At 46.0% G+C, this 19117-nt stretch overlaps 1 protein-coding gene across 1 annotated transcript in view; it reads left to right on the forward strand.

Annotated features, from left to right (window-relative positions):
- Window positions 1–18938, forward strand: part of LHFPL7 (LHFPL tetraspan subfamily member 7) — a 90825-nt gene extending 71887 nt beyond the window's left edge. The window contains exon 5 of the mRNA XM_061605513.1: window positions 12376–18938. Coding sequence (XP_061461497.1) covers window positions 12376–12602 — 227 coding nt within the window. The 3' untranslated portion in view covers window positions 12603–18938. The remainder of the gene's footprint in view (window positions 1–12375) is intronic.
- Window positions 18939–19117: the final 179 nt, after the last annotated feature.

Below are 19117 nucleotides of genomic sequence, written 5' to 3' on the forward strand. Positions count from 1 at the left end.
TATCTAGTGTTGGTCCTACTCAGAGTAGACCCATTGAAATTAATGGACCTTACAAACATAGGTGCCTTAATTTCAGTGGGTCTCCTGTGCGTAGAGCTTAGCTGGAAGCAACCACAGACTCTGGGATGCCAGTGTGGTTGAATACTGATCTGTTAAAGGGTCGGATTTCATTCATTCTTAGAAATACCACACTCTCCTTGTCATTCAAGTGTTGTGTAGAGCCGTAGTGATACCTTAAAAAAAACCACCAGAGGTTTTTATCATCTGCTTAGAGCCATTTAGAAGCCTCAGTGGCAGAATAAGAAAGCAAGCAGGCGTGATGTCTTTTAAAAGACATTTAAAAAAAAATTTTTTCTTGGAAAAGTAAGATTGCACAACTGTGGCCTTTTCTCGCTCATCTAACGTGTGTTTGATCTTTAGTTAAAGATCCCTGCTCATCTTTAAGGGAGTTTCTGGCAGAGAAAGGATAAATGTTCCTTGCCTGGAGTTGCGCGGCTGCTGTGTTCTATAAAATACAGCGAATAAGTTCTGTGCCCTTGAGATCAACTGCTTCTTTCGCAGATAAGGTGGTGATTAATTGAAATTTTGCTCCCACCAGAGGTGGCTCTGCGTGTGTGTGAAAATAAATAAATGGTTAGGGCTCCAGACCTTCTGTAGAAGACTTGCTGTGAATATTCTTTCACCGGTGAAAGAAAAGATCCTGGATGTTTGAAGGTGAAGCTGCTAAGAACAGGCACTTCTGCCCTGTAAGGCAGAGGGGCCTTTTTCAGCCTGCGGGTTACATTGGTTGCCAGTTCGTCTCCAGGCCCAATTTAAGGTGCTCACATTAGTGTTTAAAGCCCTAAATGACTTAGGCCCCAAATATCTGAGAGACCCCTTCCTTCCCTATAGATCAGCAGTGGGGCCCCTCTGTGTAGTTCTGCCCCCTCCTCTGAAGTTCGGGGTGGAGGTGGTCCAGGACAGGGCATTCTCTGTGGTGGCCCCTAAGTTTTGGAACTCCCCACCAAGGCACATTTGGCAACTTTGTTGTGCTGTTAATGCTGAAGATGCACCTCTTTAGCCTGGCCTTTAACCCCTGAGATGTATATTTTTAGGACCCACCCTATTTTTTGTGAAGTGATTTTAGGTTGCTTTTAACTGGTTTTAATCATGTCTTTCAAAACCGTTCCGACTCGCCCTGTAGGCAATAAATATTTATTTATTTACTGACTGACTTACGTATGGACAACCTTTCAGAGGCCACGTGCCAGCGTTGGTCAATTCCAGTGGCAGAGCTACGGAAAAGACTCTGGATAGGAGGCTGTATTCCAGCCCCGCAAAAGTCAGAGGGCTCACACTCCAGAGGATCAAATCTGGGCCCTTCTGTCTTAAAAACACACGCTCTAGCTACTAAAGGTTGTATCCAGCCAGCCCGACTCAGAATAGATCTCTCGAAATCCGTGCACCTAAGTTAATTCTGTCCAACACTTTCAATGGGTTGCATTAAACCCTACTCAAGAGTAGAACCACTGAAATGAACAAACCTAAGTTAGGCATGTCCACTGACATCAGTGGGTTTGCACTGAGTAGGATTAGCAGTGAATATTACCCAATGGGTCTACTCTGCATAGGACTTAACTTAGGATAAGAGAAATCTGCTTGGATGCTAGCCTAGATGGACCCTTGGCCTGATGGTTCTTATGTTCTTTCAGGAAGGAGCACCTAAAACAGGTGAGGGCTGCATTCCCTCGGGGTGGGGATGTACCGGGGTCACACATGAGCAGTGGGCAGAACCAAAGTGGGGTAGTGGACGAAGCTGGAGGCAAAAGGGTTCTGGAAGAACTGAATAAAAATCAGCCTGCTTCTGCTTTTTTTACCAAGGCTGCCTCAGAAAAGTTTCTAGTCCTATACAAGGAAGGAAGGAAGGAAACTCTGACAGAGTAGAAAAAAGGGCGCCACTTCCGGAGGCATTGAGGGTCACATAACATGTGGTCAGGGGCCACAGGTTGCTCACTTGGATTTAAAGCATGCAAGAGCTAGTGTGGCATAGTGGTTAAGGTGTTGGACTACGACCTGGGAGACCAGGGTTCGAATCCCCACACAGCCATGAAGCTCCTGGGTGACCTTGGGCCAGCCACTGCCTCTCAGCCTCAGAGGAAGGCAATGGTAAACCCCCTCTGAATACCGCTTACCATGAAAACCCTATTCGTAGAGTCGCCATAACTCAGGAGCAACTTGAAGGCAGTCCATGTCCATCTTCACCACCACCACCCATGCAGTATTAGGCATGATGGCCAAAAGGAACCTCTGTGTGTTTGGGGCAGTATACCTCAGCATAGCAGATGCGAAGGAGCCATGACAGGAGAAAAGGCTGTTTCCTTCACGCCCTGCTTGCGAGCTTCCCAGAGGCTCCTGATTGGCCCCAGTAGAAAGCGGGATGATGGACTAGATCAGGGCTGAGGAACCTGGGCTCCTCCATATGTTGCTGGACTAGAACTCCCATCATATAAAGCCCCAAACAGCTTGGGACCCAGGTATCTAAAAGAGCATCTTCCCCCATAATCAAGTATCTTGGACCCTACCATTGGCAGACGAGGCCGTGGTGGTGGTAGTTGTGCTGCCACTGAGCACTGGCCAGTTGGTGCTGACCCGCGGCAGGGCCTTTTCAGTGGCGGCTTCCCGTTTGTGGAATGCCGTCCCCGGTGAGGCATGTCCGACTCCATCACTACTGACTTTCAGGAGAATTTGAAAACATTTCTGTTTACCCAGGCATTTGATGGCTGAAGGGGGCTGTCCCTGACAACCTGAAGATCACTGATGAAGCCATTTTTTCACTTGTGTTTTTAAAAACATGTTTAACCATGTTTTAGAACATTTTGAATTGTGTTTTTGGAATGTTTTTTAACTGTTATTAGAATTCTTTTCTTCTTGTCGTTGTTTTGTTTATGTTTGCTGCCCCGGGGCAGGAAGTAAATGCAAAAAATAATAAAATCCCAGGCCATTGGCCATGTTGGCTGATAATGGGAAGTGTAGTCTAAGAAATATATGCAGGGCCACAGCTGCCCTATCCCTGGATGAGACAGGCCTTGGGTCTGATCCAGCAGGGGTCTTCTTACGCCCTTATTTTGATGCAGCCATGTAACCATGTACACGCAGGTTCTTTTTTGCTTGTCGAGTAATGTAAACAACATTCAAAATGTAAATTGGCGTGGTAGAGGAGGAGCATTTAAATAAAAGCGAGTACTTCCCCCCCCCGTTCCTCAACCTGCCGTCGAAAAGACATATGAAGCCATCTTCCTTCACTCGTTCGATCCTTCGCTTCGGGTGGGAGGCAGCTGACCTCTTTCTCAGAACCATCTGAAAGAAGAGGCTTGGTAGCCGCCAGGCTCCTCTTGATAAAAGGCCAACGGCATCTGTCACGGGGTGTGGGAGACGGGCTGAGTCAGCAAGGTGGTAGATCCCCGGAGCTTTTAAGTAGCCTCGAGTTTGCCACAAGCGAGTCTTGAACCCAGGACTTCATAGCCAGGAATTCTACGTGCACATTTAGAGGCAGAAGTTGTCAGGTCTGACGGGAACATCGGAAGAGGCCGGCAGCCGAATCTGGCCCAAGGGGGCCCATCTCGCCCAGCATCCTGATCTGCCAGTGGCCAACCAGATGCCCGAATGGGAAGCCCACAAGCAGGACCTGAGCGCAAGAGCACTCGTGCGGTTTCCAGTAGTTGGTATTCGGAAGCAGGCTGCCTCCGACAGTGGAGGGAGAGCATAGCTGTTGTGACTAGCAGCTATTGATAGCCTTCTCCTCCATGAATGTGTGGCTATCCATGGCTACTAGCCACAGTGGCCATGGTCTCCTTCTCCTGGCAATCCAAAGTGGGGAGGGTTGCTTTTGCTCTCAGGTCCTGCTTTCGGGCTTCCCATTGGGGCATCTGGTTGGCCGCTGTGAGGACAGGATCCTGGATTAAGATGGGCCTCCTTTGGCCTGTTTCAGCGGCAGGTCTACGCTCTTTGATTTTGTGGTCGTCCGGGCAGCTAGAACGGGGCAGCAATGGGACTCCCGGGAAGGAAAGGGAAATGATTCTGCCGTTCTTGGCCTCGATGCTGATTTGCAGGATGTCAGAAGCACTCACCTGGAACAGAATAGGGAGGGCTGCACCGGGGGGGGGGGGACACGTGGTCTGAACGGTGACAAGACTTGGGAGCGAGCTTGATGAATGGGAAGCTCTGTTTTTGACCTCCAGAGAGTGGGGCAGGAGGAGAATGCATACTGCTGATATTTGGATCTCTATTTTTTACTCTCTCTCTCTCTCTCTCTCTCTCTCTCTCTGTTCCTGGTATCAATGATAAACAAATCTCTACATATTTTAGTCAAGAACTTAGCTGCTTGAACACATTAAATGTCATTGTTTCAAGGACGTGGTGGCAGTTGTTGTTTTAACTGATATCCTGCCCTTCCTTCCAGAGGAGCTCAAGGCAGTTAATACGGTAGCTACCCAGAGTGCGATTCGGGAGGGATTTCTGCAGCCTTTTTTGAGGGAGAAATTCACTTCAGTTTGAAGCTGCCTAATGTGTTCTTTCTGAAACAACATAGCAACGGAAACAAACCACCCTTCAAAAATTTGCCGGAGTTTGCAGTGCAGGTTTCCGGCCAAGTACCGTGTGCAAAAATGAATATATTAGGGGAAAGTGTGCATAAATATGCATATATTAGGGAAAGCTGCACGCAAAAATGCATTCTGTTAAAGAAAATGGCTTTGCAAAAAACATGTGTTATATTGGGCACAATTGCATACAAAGATGTGTTTGTTAAATTGTGTACAAAGATTTGTATATTAGATAAAGTTCCATGCAAAAATGTATTCTATTAGGGAAAAATGGCTTTGCAAAAAAGATGTGTATATTAGGCAAAATTGCATACAAAGATGTGTAAATTAAATTGCATACAAAGAAATGTATTTTAAAGTTGCAGACCACGTGGGCAAAGGAACCACATTTTGCAAGCCCAAACAATTTAATGACAGGTGGGAGTGGCTTAGCCAAAATGACCTTGCGGGCCACAAATGGGGAGTACGCATTAAACAGGGGAGTAAGGCAAAGAAGCTGACTGTCTTCTTTACTGAGGCTTGGGATGGAAGGAACTGCCCATTTGTGGTCTCAGTTTATCATTTTTCCCATTTTAAATTCAGGTCTCCACATTTCTTCAGCAATTTGCAATTATTTAAAAAAATCCTCATGAAAACTCTTCAACGTTTTAGTGTGGATGTCTCCTAATCAATGCATTTTTGTATGCACTTTTTGACTAATGTGCACATTTTTTGCAAGCAACTTATCCTCATATAATGCATTTTGTGTGCTTTTTACACTAATATATTCTGATATTCTGCCACACCCCTCTTACCATCCCTGCGTCACACTCGCCTTGAGTGTTTTTGCCTGGTTGGAAATGTGTCCTTGAACTCTGATCGTGCTTGCCCTGGATGGGGGATCGAGCAGAAGGTGTGCAGAAATGAGCATAATGTACAAAGGCAAAAATCTGGATTTGCTGCTCCGATTTTTGCCTCAGGCCCTGCCCACCACTGGCATGTCAGCCTCAGATGGTTGTCTAGAAGGGAATGCGCTCCTGGGGCTGGAAAGGCTTCGGTGTGCTCCATCTAAAGTGTGGTCCACCTGCTCTGAAATAAAACTTTTGACACCTTGCTAACGGGGATTTTAAGCTCATCTGCACAAGACAAACCTTAGCAGTCCAGTGCTTGCCCTGCTTTGAGGGCAGAAGGCCATCTCTCTTTTTACCCTTCCTGCTTCATTGATGGAGAGGAACAGAATGGAGGAGTGATGCTAGAGCATGCAGACAGCCAAAATCTAGGTGCTACTGCCATCTAGAAACTTTTCCGCAAATTGCACTTGTTCCTTTTTCATCACAGTTTTATCCATGGCCTTCCTGAATACCGCTTACCATGAAAACCCTCTTCATAGGGTTGCCATAAGTCGGGATCGACTTGAAGGCAATCCATTTCCATTTTTTTTTATCCATGGCCAGCAGACTTCTAGACTTGACTACTGCAATGTGTCATAATTCGGGCTGCCTCTGAAGATGTTCAAAGTTCTGGTTTTGTTGAACAAAGCCCTATACAGCTTGGGATCAGGATACCTGAAAGACCATCTTACGCCCGCAGACACCATGTTATCAGGAAGTCTGTTCTGCACAACAAAGGAACAGAACTTTTAGTGTAGTGGCACCAACCCTTTGGAGTGCCCTCCCTTAAATTTTAGACAAGCACCATCTCTGCTGTCTTTTCGGTGCCTATTGAAGACTTTCCTCTTTCAACAAGCCTTTTAAGTAGAGACCTTATCCCAGTCTGCGTCTGTGTTGGAATTGCTTTTTAAGATTTTTTAAAGCTTTTTTTTAAAGCTTTTTTGTTTCAGAGTTTTTAAATATATTGTGTTTTAATATATTTTAAAGTCTGTTCTTAAGATGTTTTAGAGTCTTTTTAGAGTTTTTGTTTGCTGCCCTGTGGTCCTTCTGGGAGGAAGGGCAGGATATAAATTTAATAAATAATAATAATCAATAATAAGACTTCCTGTGGAGGCTTCAGTTAGTACAAAAATGCAGCTGTCAGGCTGGGATCAGCTCTGTGGATCGTTTTTTGTTCTTAAGCAGCATCACACCTTAACGACTTCACGCAGCTCATAGTTGAAACTATGGGATTTGCTAGTGACGTTAGACGGTTTTAAAAAGGGATTGGGCAAAAATGTGGCTAATAAGGCTATTGACAGCTAACTATGATGGCTATGGGCTGCCTCCTTTATTGGAGGCAGGATGCCCCTGAATGCCAGTCGCTGGGATTCTTAAGTGGGAGAGAGCTATTTCGCTCATGTCTTGCCCGCAAAGTTCCTGTGGGCTTCCGCCTGGCCATTGTGAAAAATCAGGATGCTGGACTAGCTAGGCCTTTGCTGCTGCTGCTGACATTTCTATCCCACCTGTCTGAGGAGCTCAAGGCAATGAACAAGGCTCTCCCCCTCTCCATTTGATCCTCACAACAACCCTGTGAGGTAGGTTAGGCTTAGAGACAGTCACTGGCCTAAGGTCACCAAGTGAGTTTCATAGCTGAGTGGGGATTTGAACCCAGGTCTCCCAGGTCCTAGTCCAACACTACTGCCCTTCATATCTTCTCCTGGCCCTCTGAAGCCGCGTACAACCACCACGCGCACTGCCCCCTCGGTTATGAGGTAGTGAGGTGGTTGTTTTTAACCTTTCCGACCCTTCAGAAGGACATAGAGCTGAAGGAGGAAGTTGGAAGAGTGCCACTCTTTCCCACTTCCTCTTTCAACTCAATGTTCTTTTGTGGATCTGACGTTTGCTCAGAACCCTTAGAAAAGCATAGTGTGTGCATGCTTCCTGTCTCTTGGGAGTGGTGCCCCCTCAAAAATCCAGATGTGCCTGCAGGACTATAAAGGGTGTGTTAGAAGAATCAGGTAGCAGGCACTAGGAAAAACCCTCTCGCTGCCAAAGACTCTGGAGTTCAGCTGCCAGTCAGTGTAGACACTACTGGGCTAAAAGGTCAAAGAGTCTGACCAGGTATAAGGCAGTAAGCTGTTATAAGCATCCCACGTTTTAACTCTCCCATGTTAAGAAAAAGATGGAGTGTACTTGCAGGTTTTCCTTTCACGGTTTTAATTGGGAACAGGTGTTTTTCGGGTAGGTTATAAATCCCCCGAAAAAAGGTTGTATACAGCAGAGACCATCCGCTACCGTATAGCTCAGGTAACACGCTTCAGTATGCCGCAGCCCAAGGGAAGTGTCACCCCCACTCCCTCAAAGCCTGGCAGATTAGGAGGCAGAAATAAAAGGTGACCTTCGGTTAAATTGATGCTTGTGGTCTCGGCCGTAAACCTTCTTTGCGAGCTGACAACGACTTTCCTGGCGAAGGACTCGGGAGTGAGGGATTCTTAATGGGCGCTGGTGTTGCCAGGGGGTGGGGAGGAATGAGTGTCCTTAAGGAGTGTGTTGCGGCAAAACAAATGAATGGTCTAAGCCGGGCCGTGGAAGGAGGTCGCAAAATTGCCCTGACTGAGGTGAGCCACCCCAGTTAACGCTTGTGGGGATGGGGTGCTGTCCAGTTATCTCAACGCTAGATTTTTCCAGAGGGACATCGTGTCAGAGTGTGAGAGGCGTCTGGCCAAGTGGCGCACTATGATCTATCTAATTGTTGGACCCCGCCTGATCTCTGTCCTTGCAAGCCACCACATCCTTAACTGTGACCTTCACTTGCCCGCTGCCGCCACCTTCAGCTCCTCAGAACATCGGAAGAGCCTGGGCGGCTGGGTCAGGGCAAGGGGGGCCCATCTAGTCCAACACTCTGGTGTCCCATTGGGCAACCACATGTCCATTATGGGAAGCCCACAAGCAGGAGCTGAGCGCAACAGCAATTCTCCCCTCTTGCGATTCCCAGCAACTGGCATTCAGGGACATAACTGCCTCTGACCGCGGAGGGGGAACATAGCCATCGTGGCTAGTAGCCACTGGTAGCCTTCTCCTGCGTCGGTGTGTGTCTAATCCTCTTTTCAAGCCAGCCAACTTGTCGGCCGTCGCTGCCTCTTGTGGAAGCGAGTTCCATAGTGTAACTGCGCCGTGTGAAGATGTCCTTCCTTTTATCTTGTCCTGAATCTCCCAACTTTCAGCATCACTGGACGACCCTGTCGGGTTCTAGTCTTCCGAGAGAAAGACAAAATCTCTATTCTGCTTTTTCCCATTGCTTCCCACATGTGATTTATCAAGGTTGCAAGCCCCTGAGGGGCAGGAACCTGCTCTTTTGGGTCCAAGGCAAACAGATCATACCAATCCTGTCCAGTTACGCAGGCTGCCTGGATGCTTCCAAGCCCAATTCAAAGTGCTGGTTTTGACCTGCAAAGCTCTTTACGGCTTGGGACCCCAATATCTTCTGGAATGCCTCTCCCAATACGAACTTTCCTGGACTCTTTAGGCCCTCGGAGGGTGGAGACAAGGGCGAAGGCCTTTTCAGTGGTGGCTCCCCATTTGTGGAGTATGCCCCTCAGTGAGATCTGCCTGGCATCTTCATTGACATCTTTTTAGTGCTAGGTAAAGGCTTGTCTTTTTCTCAGGCATTTTGTTGGACTGAGATGAAGTTGTTTGTATTCGTGCGCTGCCAAAGTTTTCTGTGGCTGTATAGAGGAGGGTTATTTTATTATTTTGTATTTCCGGTATGGTTTATTTATTTTATTGACCTTCAGGTAACAAGCAACTAATAAATGTAATAATAATAATTCTTGAGAAATCCTCCCAAGAAGTCTCTAAATTAGCTCTACAACGTTTGCCTGGGTTCAAAAATGCCACTTGCTTCCCCTTATCACCTACTTCATTCTCCTGTAAAAGCCAGCTGTGGTGGCAATGTTCTTAGGGTGTTGAACCAAGCCCCAAGAGGCCCAGGTTCAAACCCCCATTCGGCCCCACAAGGCTCACTGGTGATTTTGGACCAGTCATTTTCTTGCAAAGTAGCCTACCTTGCAGGGTTGTTTTAAGGGGATGAGGAGAAACATGTCTGCTACCATGAGCTCCTTGGAGGAAAAGTGGGCTAGAAATGTAATAAATAAATAAAATGGGCTCTCTTGTCACGTATGGGGGAGCCGTTTTGAGCCCAAGGGCAACCTTCTGGGGGCCGCATGGTGGGCGGAGCAATGAATGTAAATTTTACCTTTGTACCGTAGGCTAGTTTGTCCACACTCTCACACACGCCCCTCCATCCTCCACCTCCAAGAGGCATGATCGGTGTTCAGTGACATATTTCCAGCCAGGCAAAAACCCTTGGGGGGAAAAGCAGGCCTGTGGAGAGTTCTGAGGGCCAGACAGGGAGGCCTAGAGGGCCGCATTTGTCACCCCACCCGTAGCGGTCAGAGTGTGAATCGTGGCAAGCCCAAGTTAAATTCTGGAGTGCTCCCCCCCCCTTTTTAATGATGTTTGGGGATGTTCCGAAACTAAGTGGAGGGAGTCAGTGGCCCCTGCAACCATGTTCACGGGATCTGTGCTGTTTCCTTTGTGGACTCCCCTGGCTAGCAGCTCCGTTGATGGACAGCGCTATTAAGTGGTCATTAGCAACGTGTCTGAAAACTCGCCTTTCCCCGCCAGCAACGGTTTATTGAGCATTCTGGGCTCCGGTGACAGGAGAAAGCCACGCTTCAGACAACTGGAGCTTAATGGGATTATTTTCTTACATGCCTGAGGGGGGCATTAAAGCCAACACCAGCTTGTTAGCTTATTTGATGTTTGGACAGATCTAATTCTGGTATTCCCATGGTGCTTTTTTTTAAAAAAAAAATTAAAGGCATTTGCATGGATAGGAATCATCTCTTGCCAATAGGTTTCCCAGAATTGGTCAAAATGCCTGGATTGGATCCTGCACCCCCTTCATCCTTGCCTCCCATCTTTTAAAATACACCCGCTCCCCTGTATTTCAGAACAGGCTTGTAATTTAGGGACACAAGAACTCTTGTGGCACGGAGCTCAGAGTTGTAGCCAACTAAAGCTTTTCTCACAGTAGACCTATTGAAATTAATAGACCCAAGCAACCCTTGTGTGCTTTATTATTTCCAGTGGGTCTGTTGTGGGTAGGATTAACTTTGGAGACAACTCTCAGTCCTGGCTTTTGAAGGCGTTTTGCTTTGTTGATTTGATTTATTTATATCCTGGACAGAGGGGGAAACTTTCTCAGCCTGAGGGCCACATTCCCTACTAGGCAATCCTCCAGGGGCCACATGCCGGTGGTGGGCGGGGCCAGAGGCAAAAGAGAGCAAAAGATGTTGCGTGTGCGTGTATAGATTTTCGACTGGCTATGTCTCACAGCAAGCTTCACTGACCAACAAAAGAGAGGAGTGTCCCAAGGGCCAGACAGAGAGGGCTGGAGGGCCGTATTTATTCCTTTCTCGTGTCCACAGACACATGCGCACACACTACAGAATGAATAACTGCAAAAAGCATTACTTAAGTATAAAAACACCGACCAGCACCATCATCGGAAGCAAATCAGTGAGAAATGGCAACAGATAAAAAAGCAGACCTGTAAGAGCAGGTTAAGATCTGAGCGCTCTTCTGATCCGTGGCCTCAGTCGTCCAGGGGTTCTGCTGACCCGACAGAAGAAGAGCTGCGGGTTTGGCTCGGTGGTAGCGCATCTGTCACAGGTCCAATCCCTGACAGATCTCTAGGTAGGGCTGAGACGCCTGCCTGCAATCCTGGAGAGCTGCTGCCAGTCAGTGCGGACAATGCTGGGGTAGATGGGGTCGGTGGTCTGACTCGGGATCAAGCAGCTTCAGAGCAACGTTAGAAGAGGCTGGGCTGCTGGATCAGCCCAAAGGGGGGACATCTAGTCCAGCCTTCTGTTCTCACGGTGGCCAACCATGTGCCCATGGGAAGCCCGCAAGCAGAAGCCAGGCTCCTGTTTAAATCAGAACCATGAGGTCTAGAATTTTACTATTTGTTTAGAGGAAGAATCATGGCTCAGCAGCAGTCAGTAAAAGGCTGCTCCCTGTTTCCACAGCAAGGCAAAGCAAGACAAGGCAAAGTCTCGCTTGAGGCAAGGCAGCTGTGACTCCCCAAATCACCACTCCCTCACTGCAGTCAGGCTTGAAGCCCCCCCCTTTCCCAGCCACCTCAAAAATAAGTTCAAGTTCAAGGTTCTAGTTTTGGTGTACAAAGCCCTATACAGCTCTGGACCAGGATACCTGAAAGATCGTCTTACCCCTTATATGCCCAGTCGATCCCTGCGCTCTGCAGGTGAGGGCCTCCTGCAGATACCATCTTATCAGGAGGTCCGTTCTGCACAACATAGGAAATGGACCTTTAGTGTGGCAGCACCTACCCTGTGGAATCCCCTCCCCTTGAATATTAGGCAGGCGCCATCTCTGCTATCTTTTCAGCATCTACTGAAAACTTTCCTCTTTCAACAAGCCTTTTAGGTTGAGACCTATCCCAGCCTGTGTCTGTGTTAGAATTGTTTGATATGTTTTTAATAATGTTTTTAACCCTTTTAAAAAGTTTTTTTAATGTGTTTAACACTAGTTTGTTTTAATATATTTTAAGATCTGTTTTTATGATGTTTTAAAGTGTTTTTAGTGCTTTGTTTGCCGCCCTGGGCTCCTGCTGGGAGGAAGGGCAGGATACAAATTAAATAATAAATAAAATAAATAAAAATAAGACAAGCGTGCTAAAACTCCTGCATCCCCACCCATGAGAATTCTGCTGAAATGTTCTCTTCCCATTGATAGATTTTCTTTTTTTTCCCCCAGCAGATGGAGAATAATCCGGGTGGGTGGGAGAAATTTTCAGGGCTGGACTAAAAATAAATAAATAACCTACTGCCGTCTTCTCCTTTTGTCTTTTCTCGTCCTAGTGTTCATCATGGGATTTGGACTCTTGGTTTATCCGTTCGGCCTTGGCTCCGCCGCCGTGAGGAGACACTGCGAGAATTCGAGCATCTACTATGCAGGCGAGTGCCAGATTGGGTGGGGGTACATGCTGGCCATTGTCGGCGTCATGCTCTCTGTCTTTCTCCCGTTCTTTGCCAAATACGCCCCGAAAGAGCAGGCCTCTCCCACTCCCATACCCTCGATTTTGTAGTACTTTGTCGGCCCTGGACATCCGGACGTGCCCGTTTGAAATCGGTGGATGGCAAGAGTAGGAGAGGACTTCTTCTTAGCTTCGTTGCTAAGGAAGGACGTCGGGGGCAATGATAGCAACAAGCGCTTGTGTTACTACAAAAGACCCCCCAAACGCGCTGGTGTGTCTTCCATGTACATGAGGAATGAACGCTCTGGAACGGCGATACGAGGACGCTCAGCAACAGACATGGATAACGGCTGAACGCCTCAGAAACAAAACAAATCTGTCTTTATCCTCAGAATATCTGTCTACCTCCTAGTTTCTTGTGTGTGCGTGTCACGAAACTTTTTCTAAAGTTCAATTTTATACCGTATTCTTGAATATCTGGACTTTTTGATCCTCCTTGTTTTTCAACCCGCTTTGTGCTGTTTTGTAAGTTATATTATTATGATGGGGGGGGAGTTTGTTGGTGATGAATTGAGTAATGGCAAAAATAATGTCTCCCCCCCCCCCGTTGTTGAGTCAGTGCATGCCAGTACCAAAATCATGCAAAGACACCTTTCTCTAAGGTCAGAAGTATAGATCTCAGCTTGCTGATCTATTTTATTTTTAGCTGAGTTTTGGTTAAAGAGGCATTTTCTGTGTCTAAAATCGTGCAACTAATCTTCAGGGACACAATTTCAGGAAGAAGCAGAGCAAGGTTCTCAGCCTGGCTTAAAGGCCCACTGTTGGTGATCATCACAGTCACATTATTCTTAAGAGCCTTTATTGTGGTTACTTCTTAATATCTCATTGTTAACTTTTGACAGCCTCCAACCGAAAGGGGCGTAGACAAATCCATGGAGCGTGATAGGTCTGTCAATGGCCACTATGGGTTCTGCTGGCTGGTGCCAGTGCAAAAGCATTCCATCAACCTAACAGGCCGGTATCAATTCAAGTTCATTCGTTGTCTGCTAGCCACTGCTTTTCCCAATCCATTTTTTTCCTTGCAAAAAAAATTGATACTAGTATCAATATTTATGTTGATAATTTGAAAGGAAATATCAGTAAAATTATTGTTCTTAATATCTATATTTTAGAGGTGGGTTTCTTTTTTACAAAACTTTTCAAAACTTTTTAGCTATGGAAAATTGCTACATAAAAATCTGACCCGCAACTATAGAGAATAAGCAAATTAATGGAAAATTCAGTACCAAGTCTGAATTGGGCGAAATTCTAGCACATCCCTACTAGTCACAATAGCTAGATATTGCTTTCACCGATAGAGGCAGTCTACCGCAGAATACCAATTGCTGGGAAGGAAGAATGGGGCTGTTGCTTCTGGGCTTCCCGGAGGCATCTGATTGGCTGCAGAGGGAAAGAGGATGCTGGACTGGATAGGCTTTTGATCTGATCCTATAGGGTGCTTATTCTATAGCAAACATGATGAACACAAGTCAAAAAGCCTGCCTCACACAATTATTTTATTTTTTTAAGTAAACAGCAATGTGGTTTCGGTACCTATACCTGACACATAGACCCACATAATTACTTAATTGGTCTCTGCGTCTTCACCAGCAAATTGGCCATAAATATTGGTTCTCTTAAGAATTAGTCGTATCGCTTCTCGGCCTTTTGGCTAAGATCACGTGTAGTTGTATGTGGGCACCCCCTCCCTCTCTCCCCCCCTCCCAGTATATTGTCATTGTAACAATGTACGTGCTACAAGACCGATGCCATCCCTTTACACGCAAGAATTCATTTAACTGATTACTTTTCTAACATGGAATTGCATGCAGTAATTTGAGCCACACACGCACACAGAATTGAAATAAAGCAGGTGGACTTATTTGGGTTTTATTAGGCAATAATTCTTCATCTTCCTTTATTTTTAAAAATGGCGGATTGGGGCTCAGCCCTGACCCTCGTGCATATCGGGAGGCATGGAGAGAGTATAACTCATAAGGTTGTGGTTGGTTAAAAGCGCCCGGCCTGTATCTAAGTATGTATGCATGTAACAATTAAAAGGAATTAAGCCACTTATCAAAAAACACATGTTTTGAAGCCAGGGGTCCTGTCTGCAGATTGCAAGGATGCTAGTGGAAAAGAGACAGAGAGCGAGAGGGGAACAAGCTTTATTTTCATTGTGAGAATCGTGTCGATCCAAGATGTGTCAAGCAGCTGACTCTGAGCACATGAATGCTGACATCTGGCCAAATTTTTTATTTTAGTTTATTGTGCCAGAGCCTACTGTTCAGATAAGATGCTGAAGAAAGCTGTCTTGGTGGCTTATAAAACACAACTCAGCGTTAAGTGTTTCTCTCCCAGCTGAACAAAACTGAATCTGACGTGAAGAAGGTTCTAGCGGCAGGCGCGGCATTTGCTGCGGTTCCGTTGCCACGGCCTGCTGCTGTAACAAACGCACCATTTGCCTTAAACCGAAGAAAAAGCGATTTGGGTCCCGAATCAGATCTCAACTTCATTTCATTTAAAGCAAACGCTTTTGGCTTTTGCCGTTCAGATCTGAACAGAAACTATGGTGATTTGGTAATGACCGTCGCCAGTTTGTCTAGGCCAAACAGAAATGTCTTTAAGACTAGCATTAACTAAACATGTTGACATCCACCTTCCTCCGTAATACTGGAGCATTGAACTAAATGATCTTGAACCTTTCTCCATTTCTGGTCGTTCACTTATTAAACGTACATTATCATTGAATTGCACTGCCAATATCCTTGTAGGATCCGTATCCAGCGCTTACATGCCTGCAGTGCTGTTCGGTTGCTTTCACGATCGTGACATGTGACCAAATGACCCATGGCTCAACTGAACGCAGTCATTCGCCGTTTTCAGATTTACCAACCTCACCCTGTTTCTGTGCCCCTGCAGGGGTGGTAACTCACCGGTGGAGCATCCGCTTTTGCATGCAGAAGGCTCCAGGTTCAATCCCCAGTGGCATCTCTCCATAGAGCTGGGAAAAGACTCCTGTCTGAAACCCTGCAGAGCTGCTCCCAGTCAGGGTAGACTAGCAGTGGGGACCTTTGTCCCAGGAGCCAAATGCCACCCCTACAGAATTCTCTCATCTGACTCTTGGAGGGCCCCCCCAGACCACACCCCTCACTGGCCCTGCTTTTTGTACCATCCACGAGTGTTTTTGCCTCGCTGGGATGCGTCTTCGAACTCTGATAATGCCTCTTGCTTGCTGGGTGGAGGATGGAGAGATGTGCTTGTGTGGGGTGTGTAGAAATCTTTGAATGAAACGTGGCTGCAATGGAGCCTTGCTTTACGAAAGTAAGAGTTGCATCCATTGCTCCGCCCGCTTCTTGGCTCTGGCCCCACCCACCCTTGGCATGACCTCCCCCCTGCCACACTCTCTGAAGGCCTTCCACCCGTCCCTCTGCTTTCATACTTGCAACCAGACCCGGGGTGAAGCTGTGACCACTATCTTCCTCCTCTTTCTCAGTCTCAGCGTTTCCCCTAGAGGAAGACGACAGGGGCAAAACTAGGATGTGTGTCATTGGCCCTGGCTCCGCCTGCTATTGGGTCTCTTTGCCTTCTGCCCAGCCAGTCCCAGTGGGCACCAGCCACCATGGGTAGGTGGACCAATCAGTCTGACTCAGATAAGACAACTACCTGCGCATCCACTTTCAGGAGTGCTTCATTCTTACACATAGTGAGCAGTCAGCAGACGCCTTCTGCTTGGAGCAACAGCACAAGGAGGGCCAATTTAGATAACAACCCCTCATTTCTGGATTTCACGCAAGCAACCTCTTTCGTTGCTTGCACTCTGTGGGTTGACTCCATTGCTAGCCCTAACTCGGAGTAGACTCGTCTGCGTTAATAGGCGTGATCAACTTCAGTACATGGGTCTAGCCTGAGTAGGCTGTAGCTGAATCCAACTCTCTGCTTCTCTAGACATTAATGGCCAGAGCAGTTTGGAATTTTCCTCATCAGTAAGGTGGGGAGTGTAAAAGAAGTAGCTAAAAGGCAGAAAGAAAACTCTTAACGTCAATAGCGAGAGATGGAGGGAGGAAAACTGGGAAAGTGACATTTTTTCATTCCCAACTGACCTGTGCCTTTTAACCATACGGGATCCCTCTTGACCATCAAGTCAAAATGCTCATCAGCCAGTGAAAATGTAGTATAATGTTGTAAAAAATGTATTTCTCTGTGTGGTTTGAGGTTTTTAAAACCAGTTTTGTGTGCTGTTTGCTTAGGCGTTTCACTAGAAGAGTGATTTCTTGGTGTGCACGGGCGGAGGGGTGTGTGGAATCATTTTTGCAAAAACTGGACATTAATTTTAGCCCCAGGTGGGGTTTTGGAGCACTCCGCCATGATTATTTCTGGCGAGTTCATATCTTTGCGTTGTTGCTTTGAAAGGATCTGTACAAATTCTATTGTACCCAAAACTATTTCATATTTAAAACTGCTTTCTAGAGTGCCAACTTAGTAACGATGTCAAACGTCGTTATTCCCTCCCCCCGAAGCGTACATCAGAAAATAATAGAACGATGCTTCCATTTTGTATTTTGTATAATTTTTAAATATGACTTACAAGTACCATTGGTTAATGTGACTTGAAACACAGGGAAAGGTCATTTTAAAATTCAAACAATAATCTGGAGAAATGTGGCATTTGTCAGGTAGAAAAAAACTGGTGGATATGAATCCTCTCCCTTGTAAAAAGATAACATAATCATTTGGCTGCTACTTGGTTTGGATGCAAAGATCCCTTTCCTCCGATAGGAGCAAGACTCCTTCTGTCAAGAGGAACAGGATTTTGCATCCAACCAGTTGCTCTTGTGGAAGTCCCCTTAAGAGACTTAACCATTTAGAGAAATGAAGGGGGGGCAGGCCCCTCGTGTTTCCTGTTTCTTCCAAATATTAAAAGCCATGTGTACATCAGATGATTGCGCCAATAATTCCTAAGTGGTGTGACACAAGAAAACAGCTACCAGGGCTGTGAGAACTCAAGTCAATAATGTGCTTCTGTGAGACCAAAACCCAGGTGCTTTTGAGGATTGTGGTTCTTTGTGGATCTAGTGTCCCTAGAGGCCTTGCTTCCTCGCAACTGCAGATTGTTGCCCCATCTCCACAGTAGGTGTGATTACAGAGACACAGCACAAGTGGCTGCCCCTTGGAGGAAACTCTCTGTTGTGTCTCTGCATGAATCTAGGGCCAGCACCCAGTATCTTTGGGTAAGTGTCTGGACCCCAGCAGCACCCGCAGCTTATGTCTGCTCTGGATGAGTAGCTATGTGTAGGGAGGGGCAATCAGAGAGCTCTACGATGACAGCCCCCTCAAACCTATGGGCCACAGAGATACAGGGGAGTGGGCTCCTCGAACAGCGGGTAATTTTTGAAAGCAAATCTTTTCCAGTTATAAGAATGGAGTGTGCCTTTGATTTTTTTTAACAAGCAATTATGTCTTCAGCTATCAGAAATTTGGGGAACACTTTTAAGTTTAATGGCTTGGCTTTGAGATGTGAGCTGTCTCTGCTGAGATGGGTTGTGTTTTGAGCTGGCATTTGCTGATCTTAAAATCCTTAAAACGAATCCTTTGATGGCTTCTTTAGAGATATGGGTTATTGCTTGATTCTAGTTATCACAGGTCTCAACCATGTTTTGACCAAAAGGTGGCACCCAAGCCTAAAAGAGTGATAATCAGTAAATGCACTGATAAACATGGATCTGTGATTTGGCCCTCAAAGTGGATAGGTGAGGCACCCTCAGAGATTCAGACTGCAAAGCTGCACATAAATACAATGGCTGCATTCGAACATAATGATAAACAATAGTTTATCATGGCAAGAACAAGCCTAGCCTCCCTCCATGCTGGCAAGGCTGTGAGGAAGAGATTGGAATCTTTCATTTCTTATTTCAAATAACCACAGTTTGGTGTTGCATCAGAATCCTAAACTGGGATTAACATTAACTATGGTTTGATGAAACAAGACAGCTTCATAAATGGTGGTTTGAAGTTGGCATGTTTCAAATGAAGCATAGGTAAGATTAACCATAGTTTGTTGGGTTTGGGCAACATGGCAGGAGTGAAGTGAACTCCTGCTGGGAGGAAGGGCAGGATATAAATCAAATAATAAATAAATAAATAAAATAAGTGAACGCTTCTGAACTCTTCCTTGTGGCCACACATAGAAGAGTACAAAGAGGGAGTGCACAAGCTGGAGGGGAGGCTAGACTTGCCTCCGTCACAGTACACCATGGTTTATTGTGAGATCCACATGCAGCTATTCATTGACTGTGAATACACAGTAGACAAGGATATGAGCTGAGAAATTACATATAGAGTCTGCAAGTTAAATTGTGCATATAGCTTTTTTATTTTTGTGTTTTTTTAAAAAAACAGATTACTGCTTCAGGTTCAAGTTTTACTCTAAATATATATATATATAAATATATAAATATATAATTTTATGTGTAACTAAAAGCTGTATTTTCCATTACTGTGGTTCCTTGTATTTTTGTCCAGGTGGTTCCTTCCTTTGCTTTTTTTAAAGAATATTACCTTCCTGTACCCACACACCCTGGCTGTAT

This window comes from Rhineura floridana, chromosome 21 (assembly GCF_030035675.1).
Source record: "Rhineura floridana isolate rRhiFlo1 chromosome 21, rRhiFlo1.hap2, whole genome shotgun sequence".
In the NCBI taxonomy this organism is placed as follows: domain Eukaryota; kingdom Metazoa; phylum Chordata; class Lepidosauria; order Squamata; family Rhineuridae; genus Rhineura; species Rhineura floridana.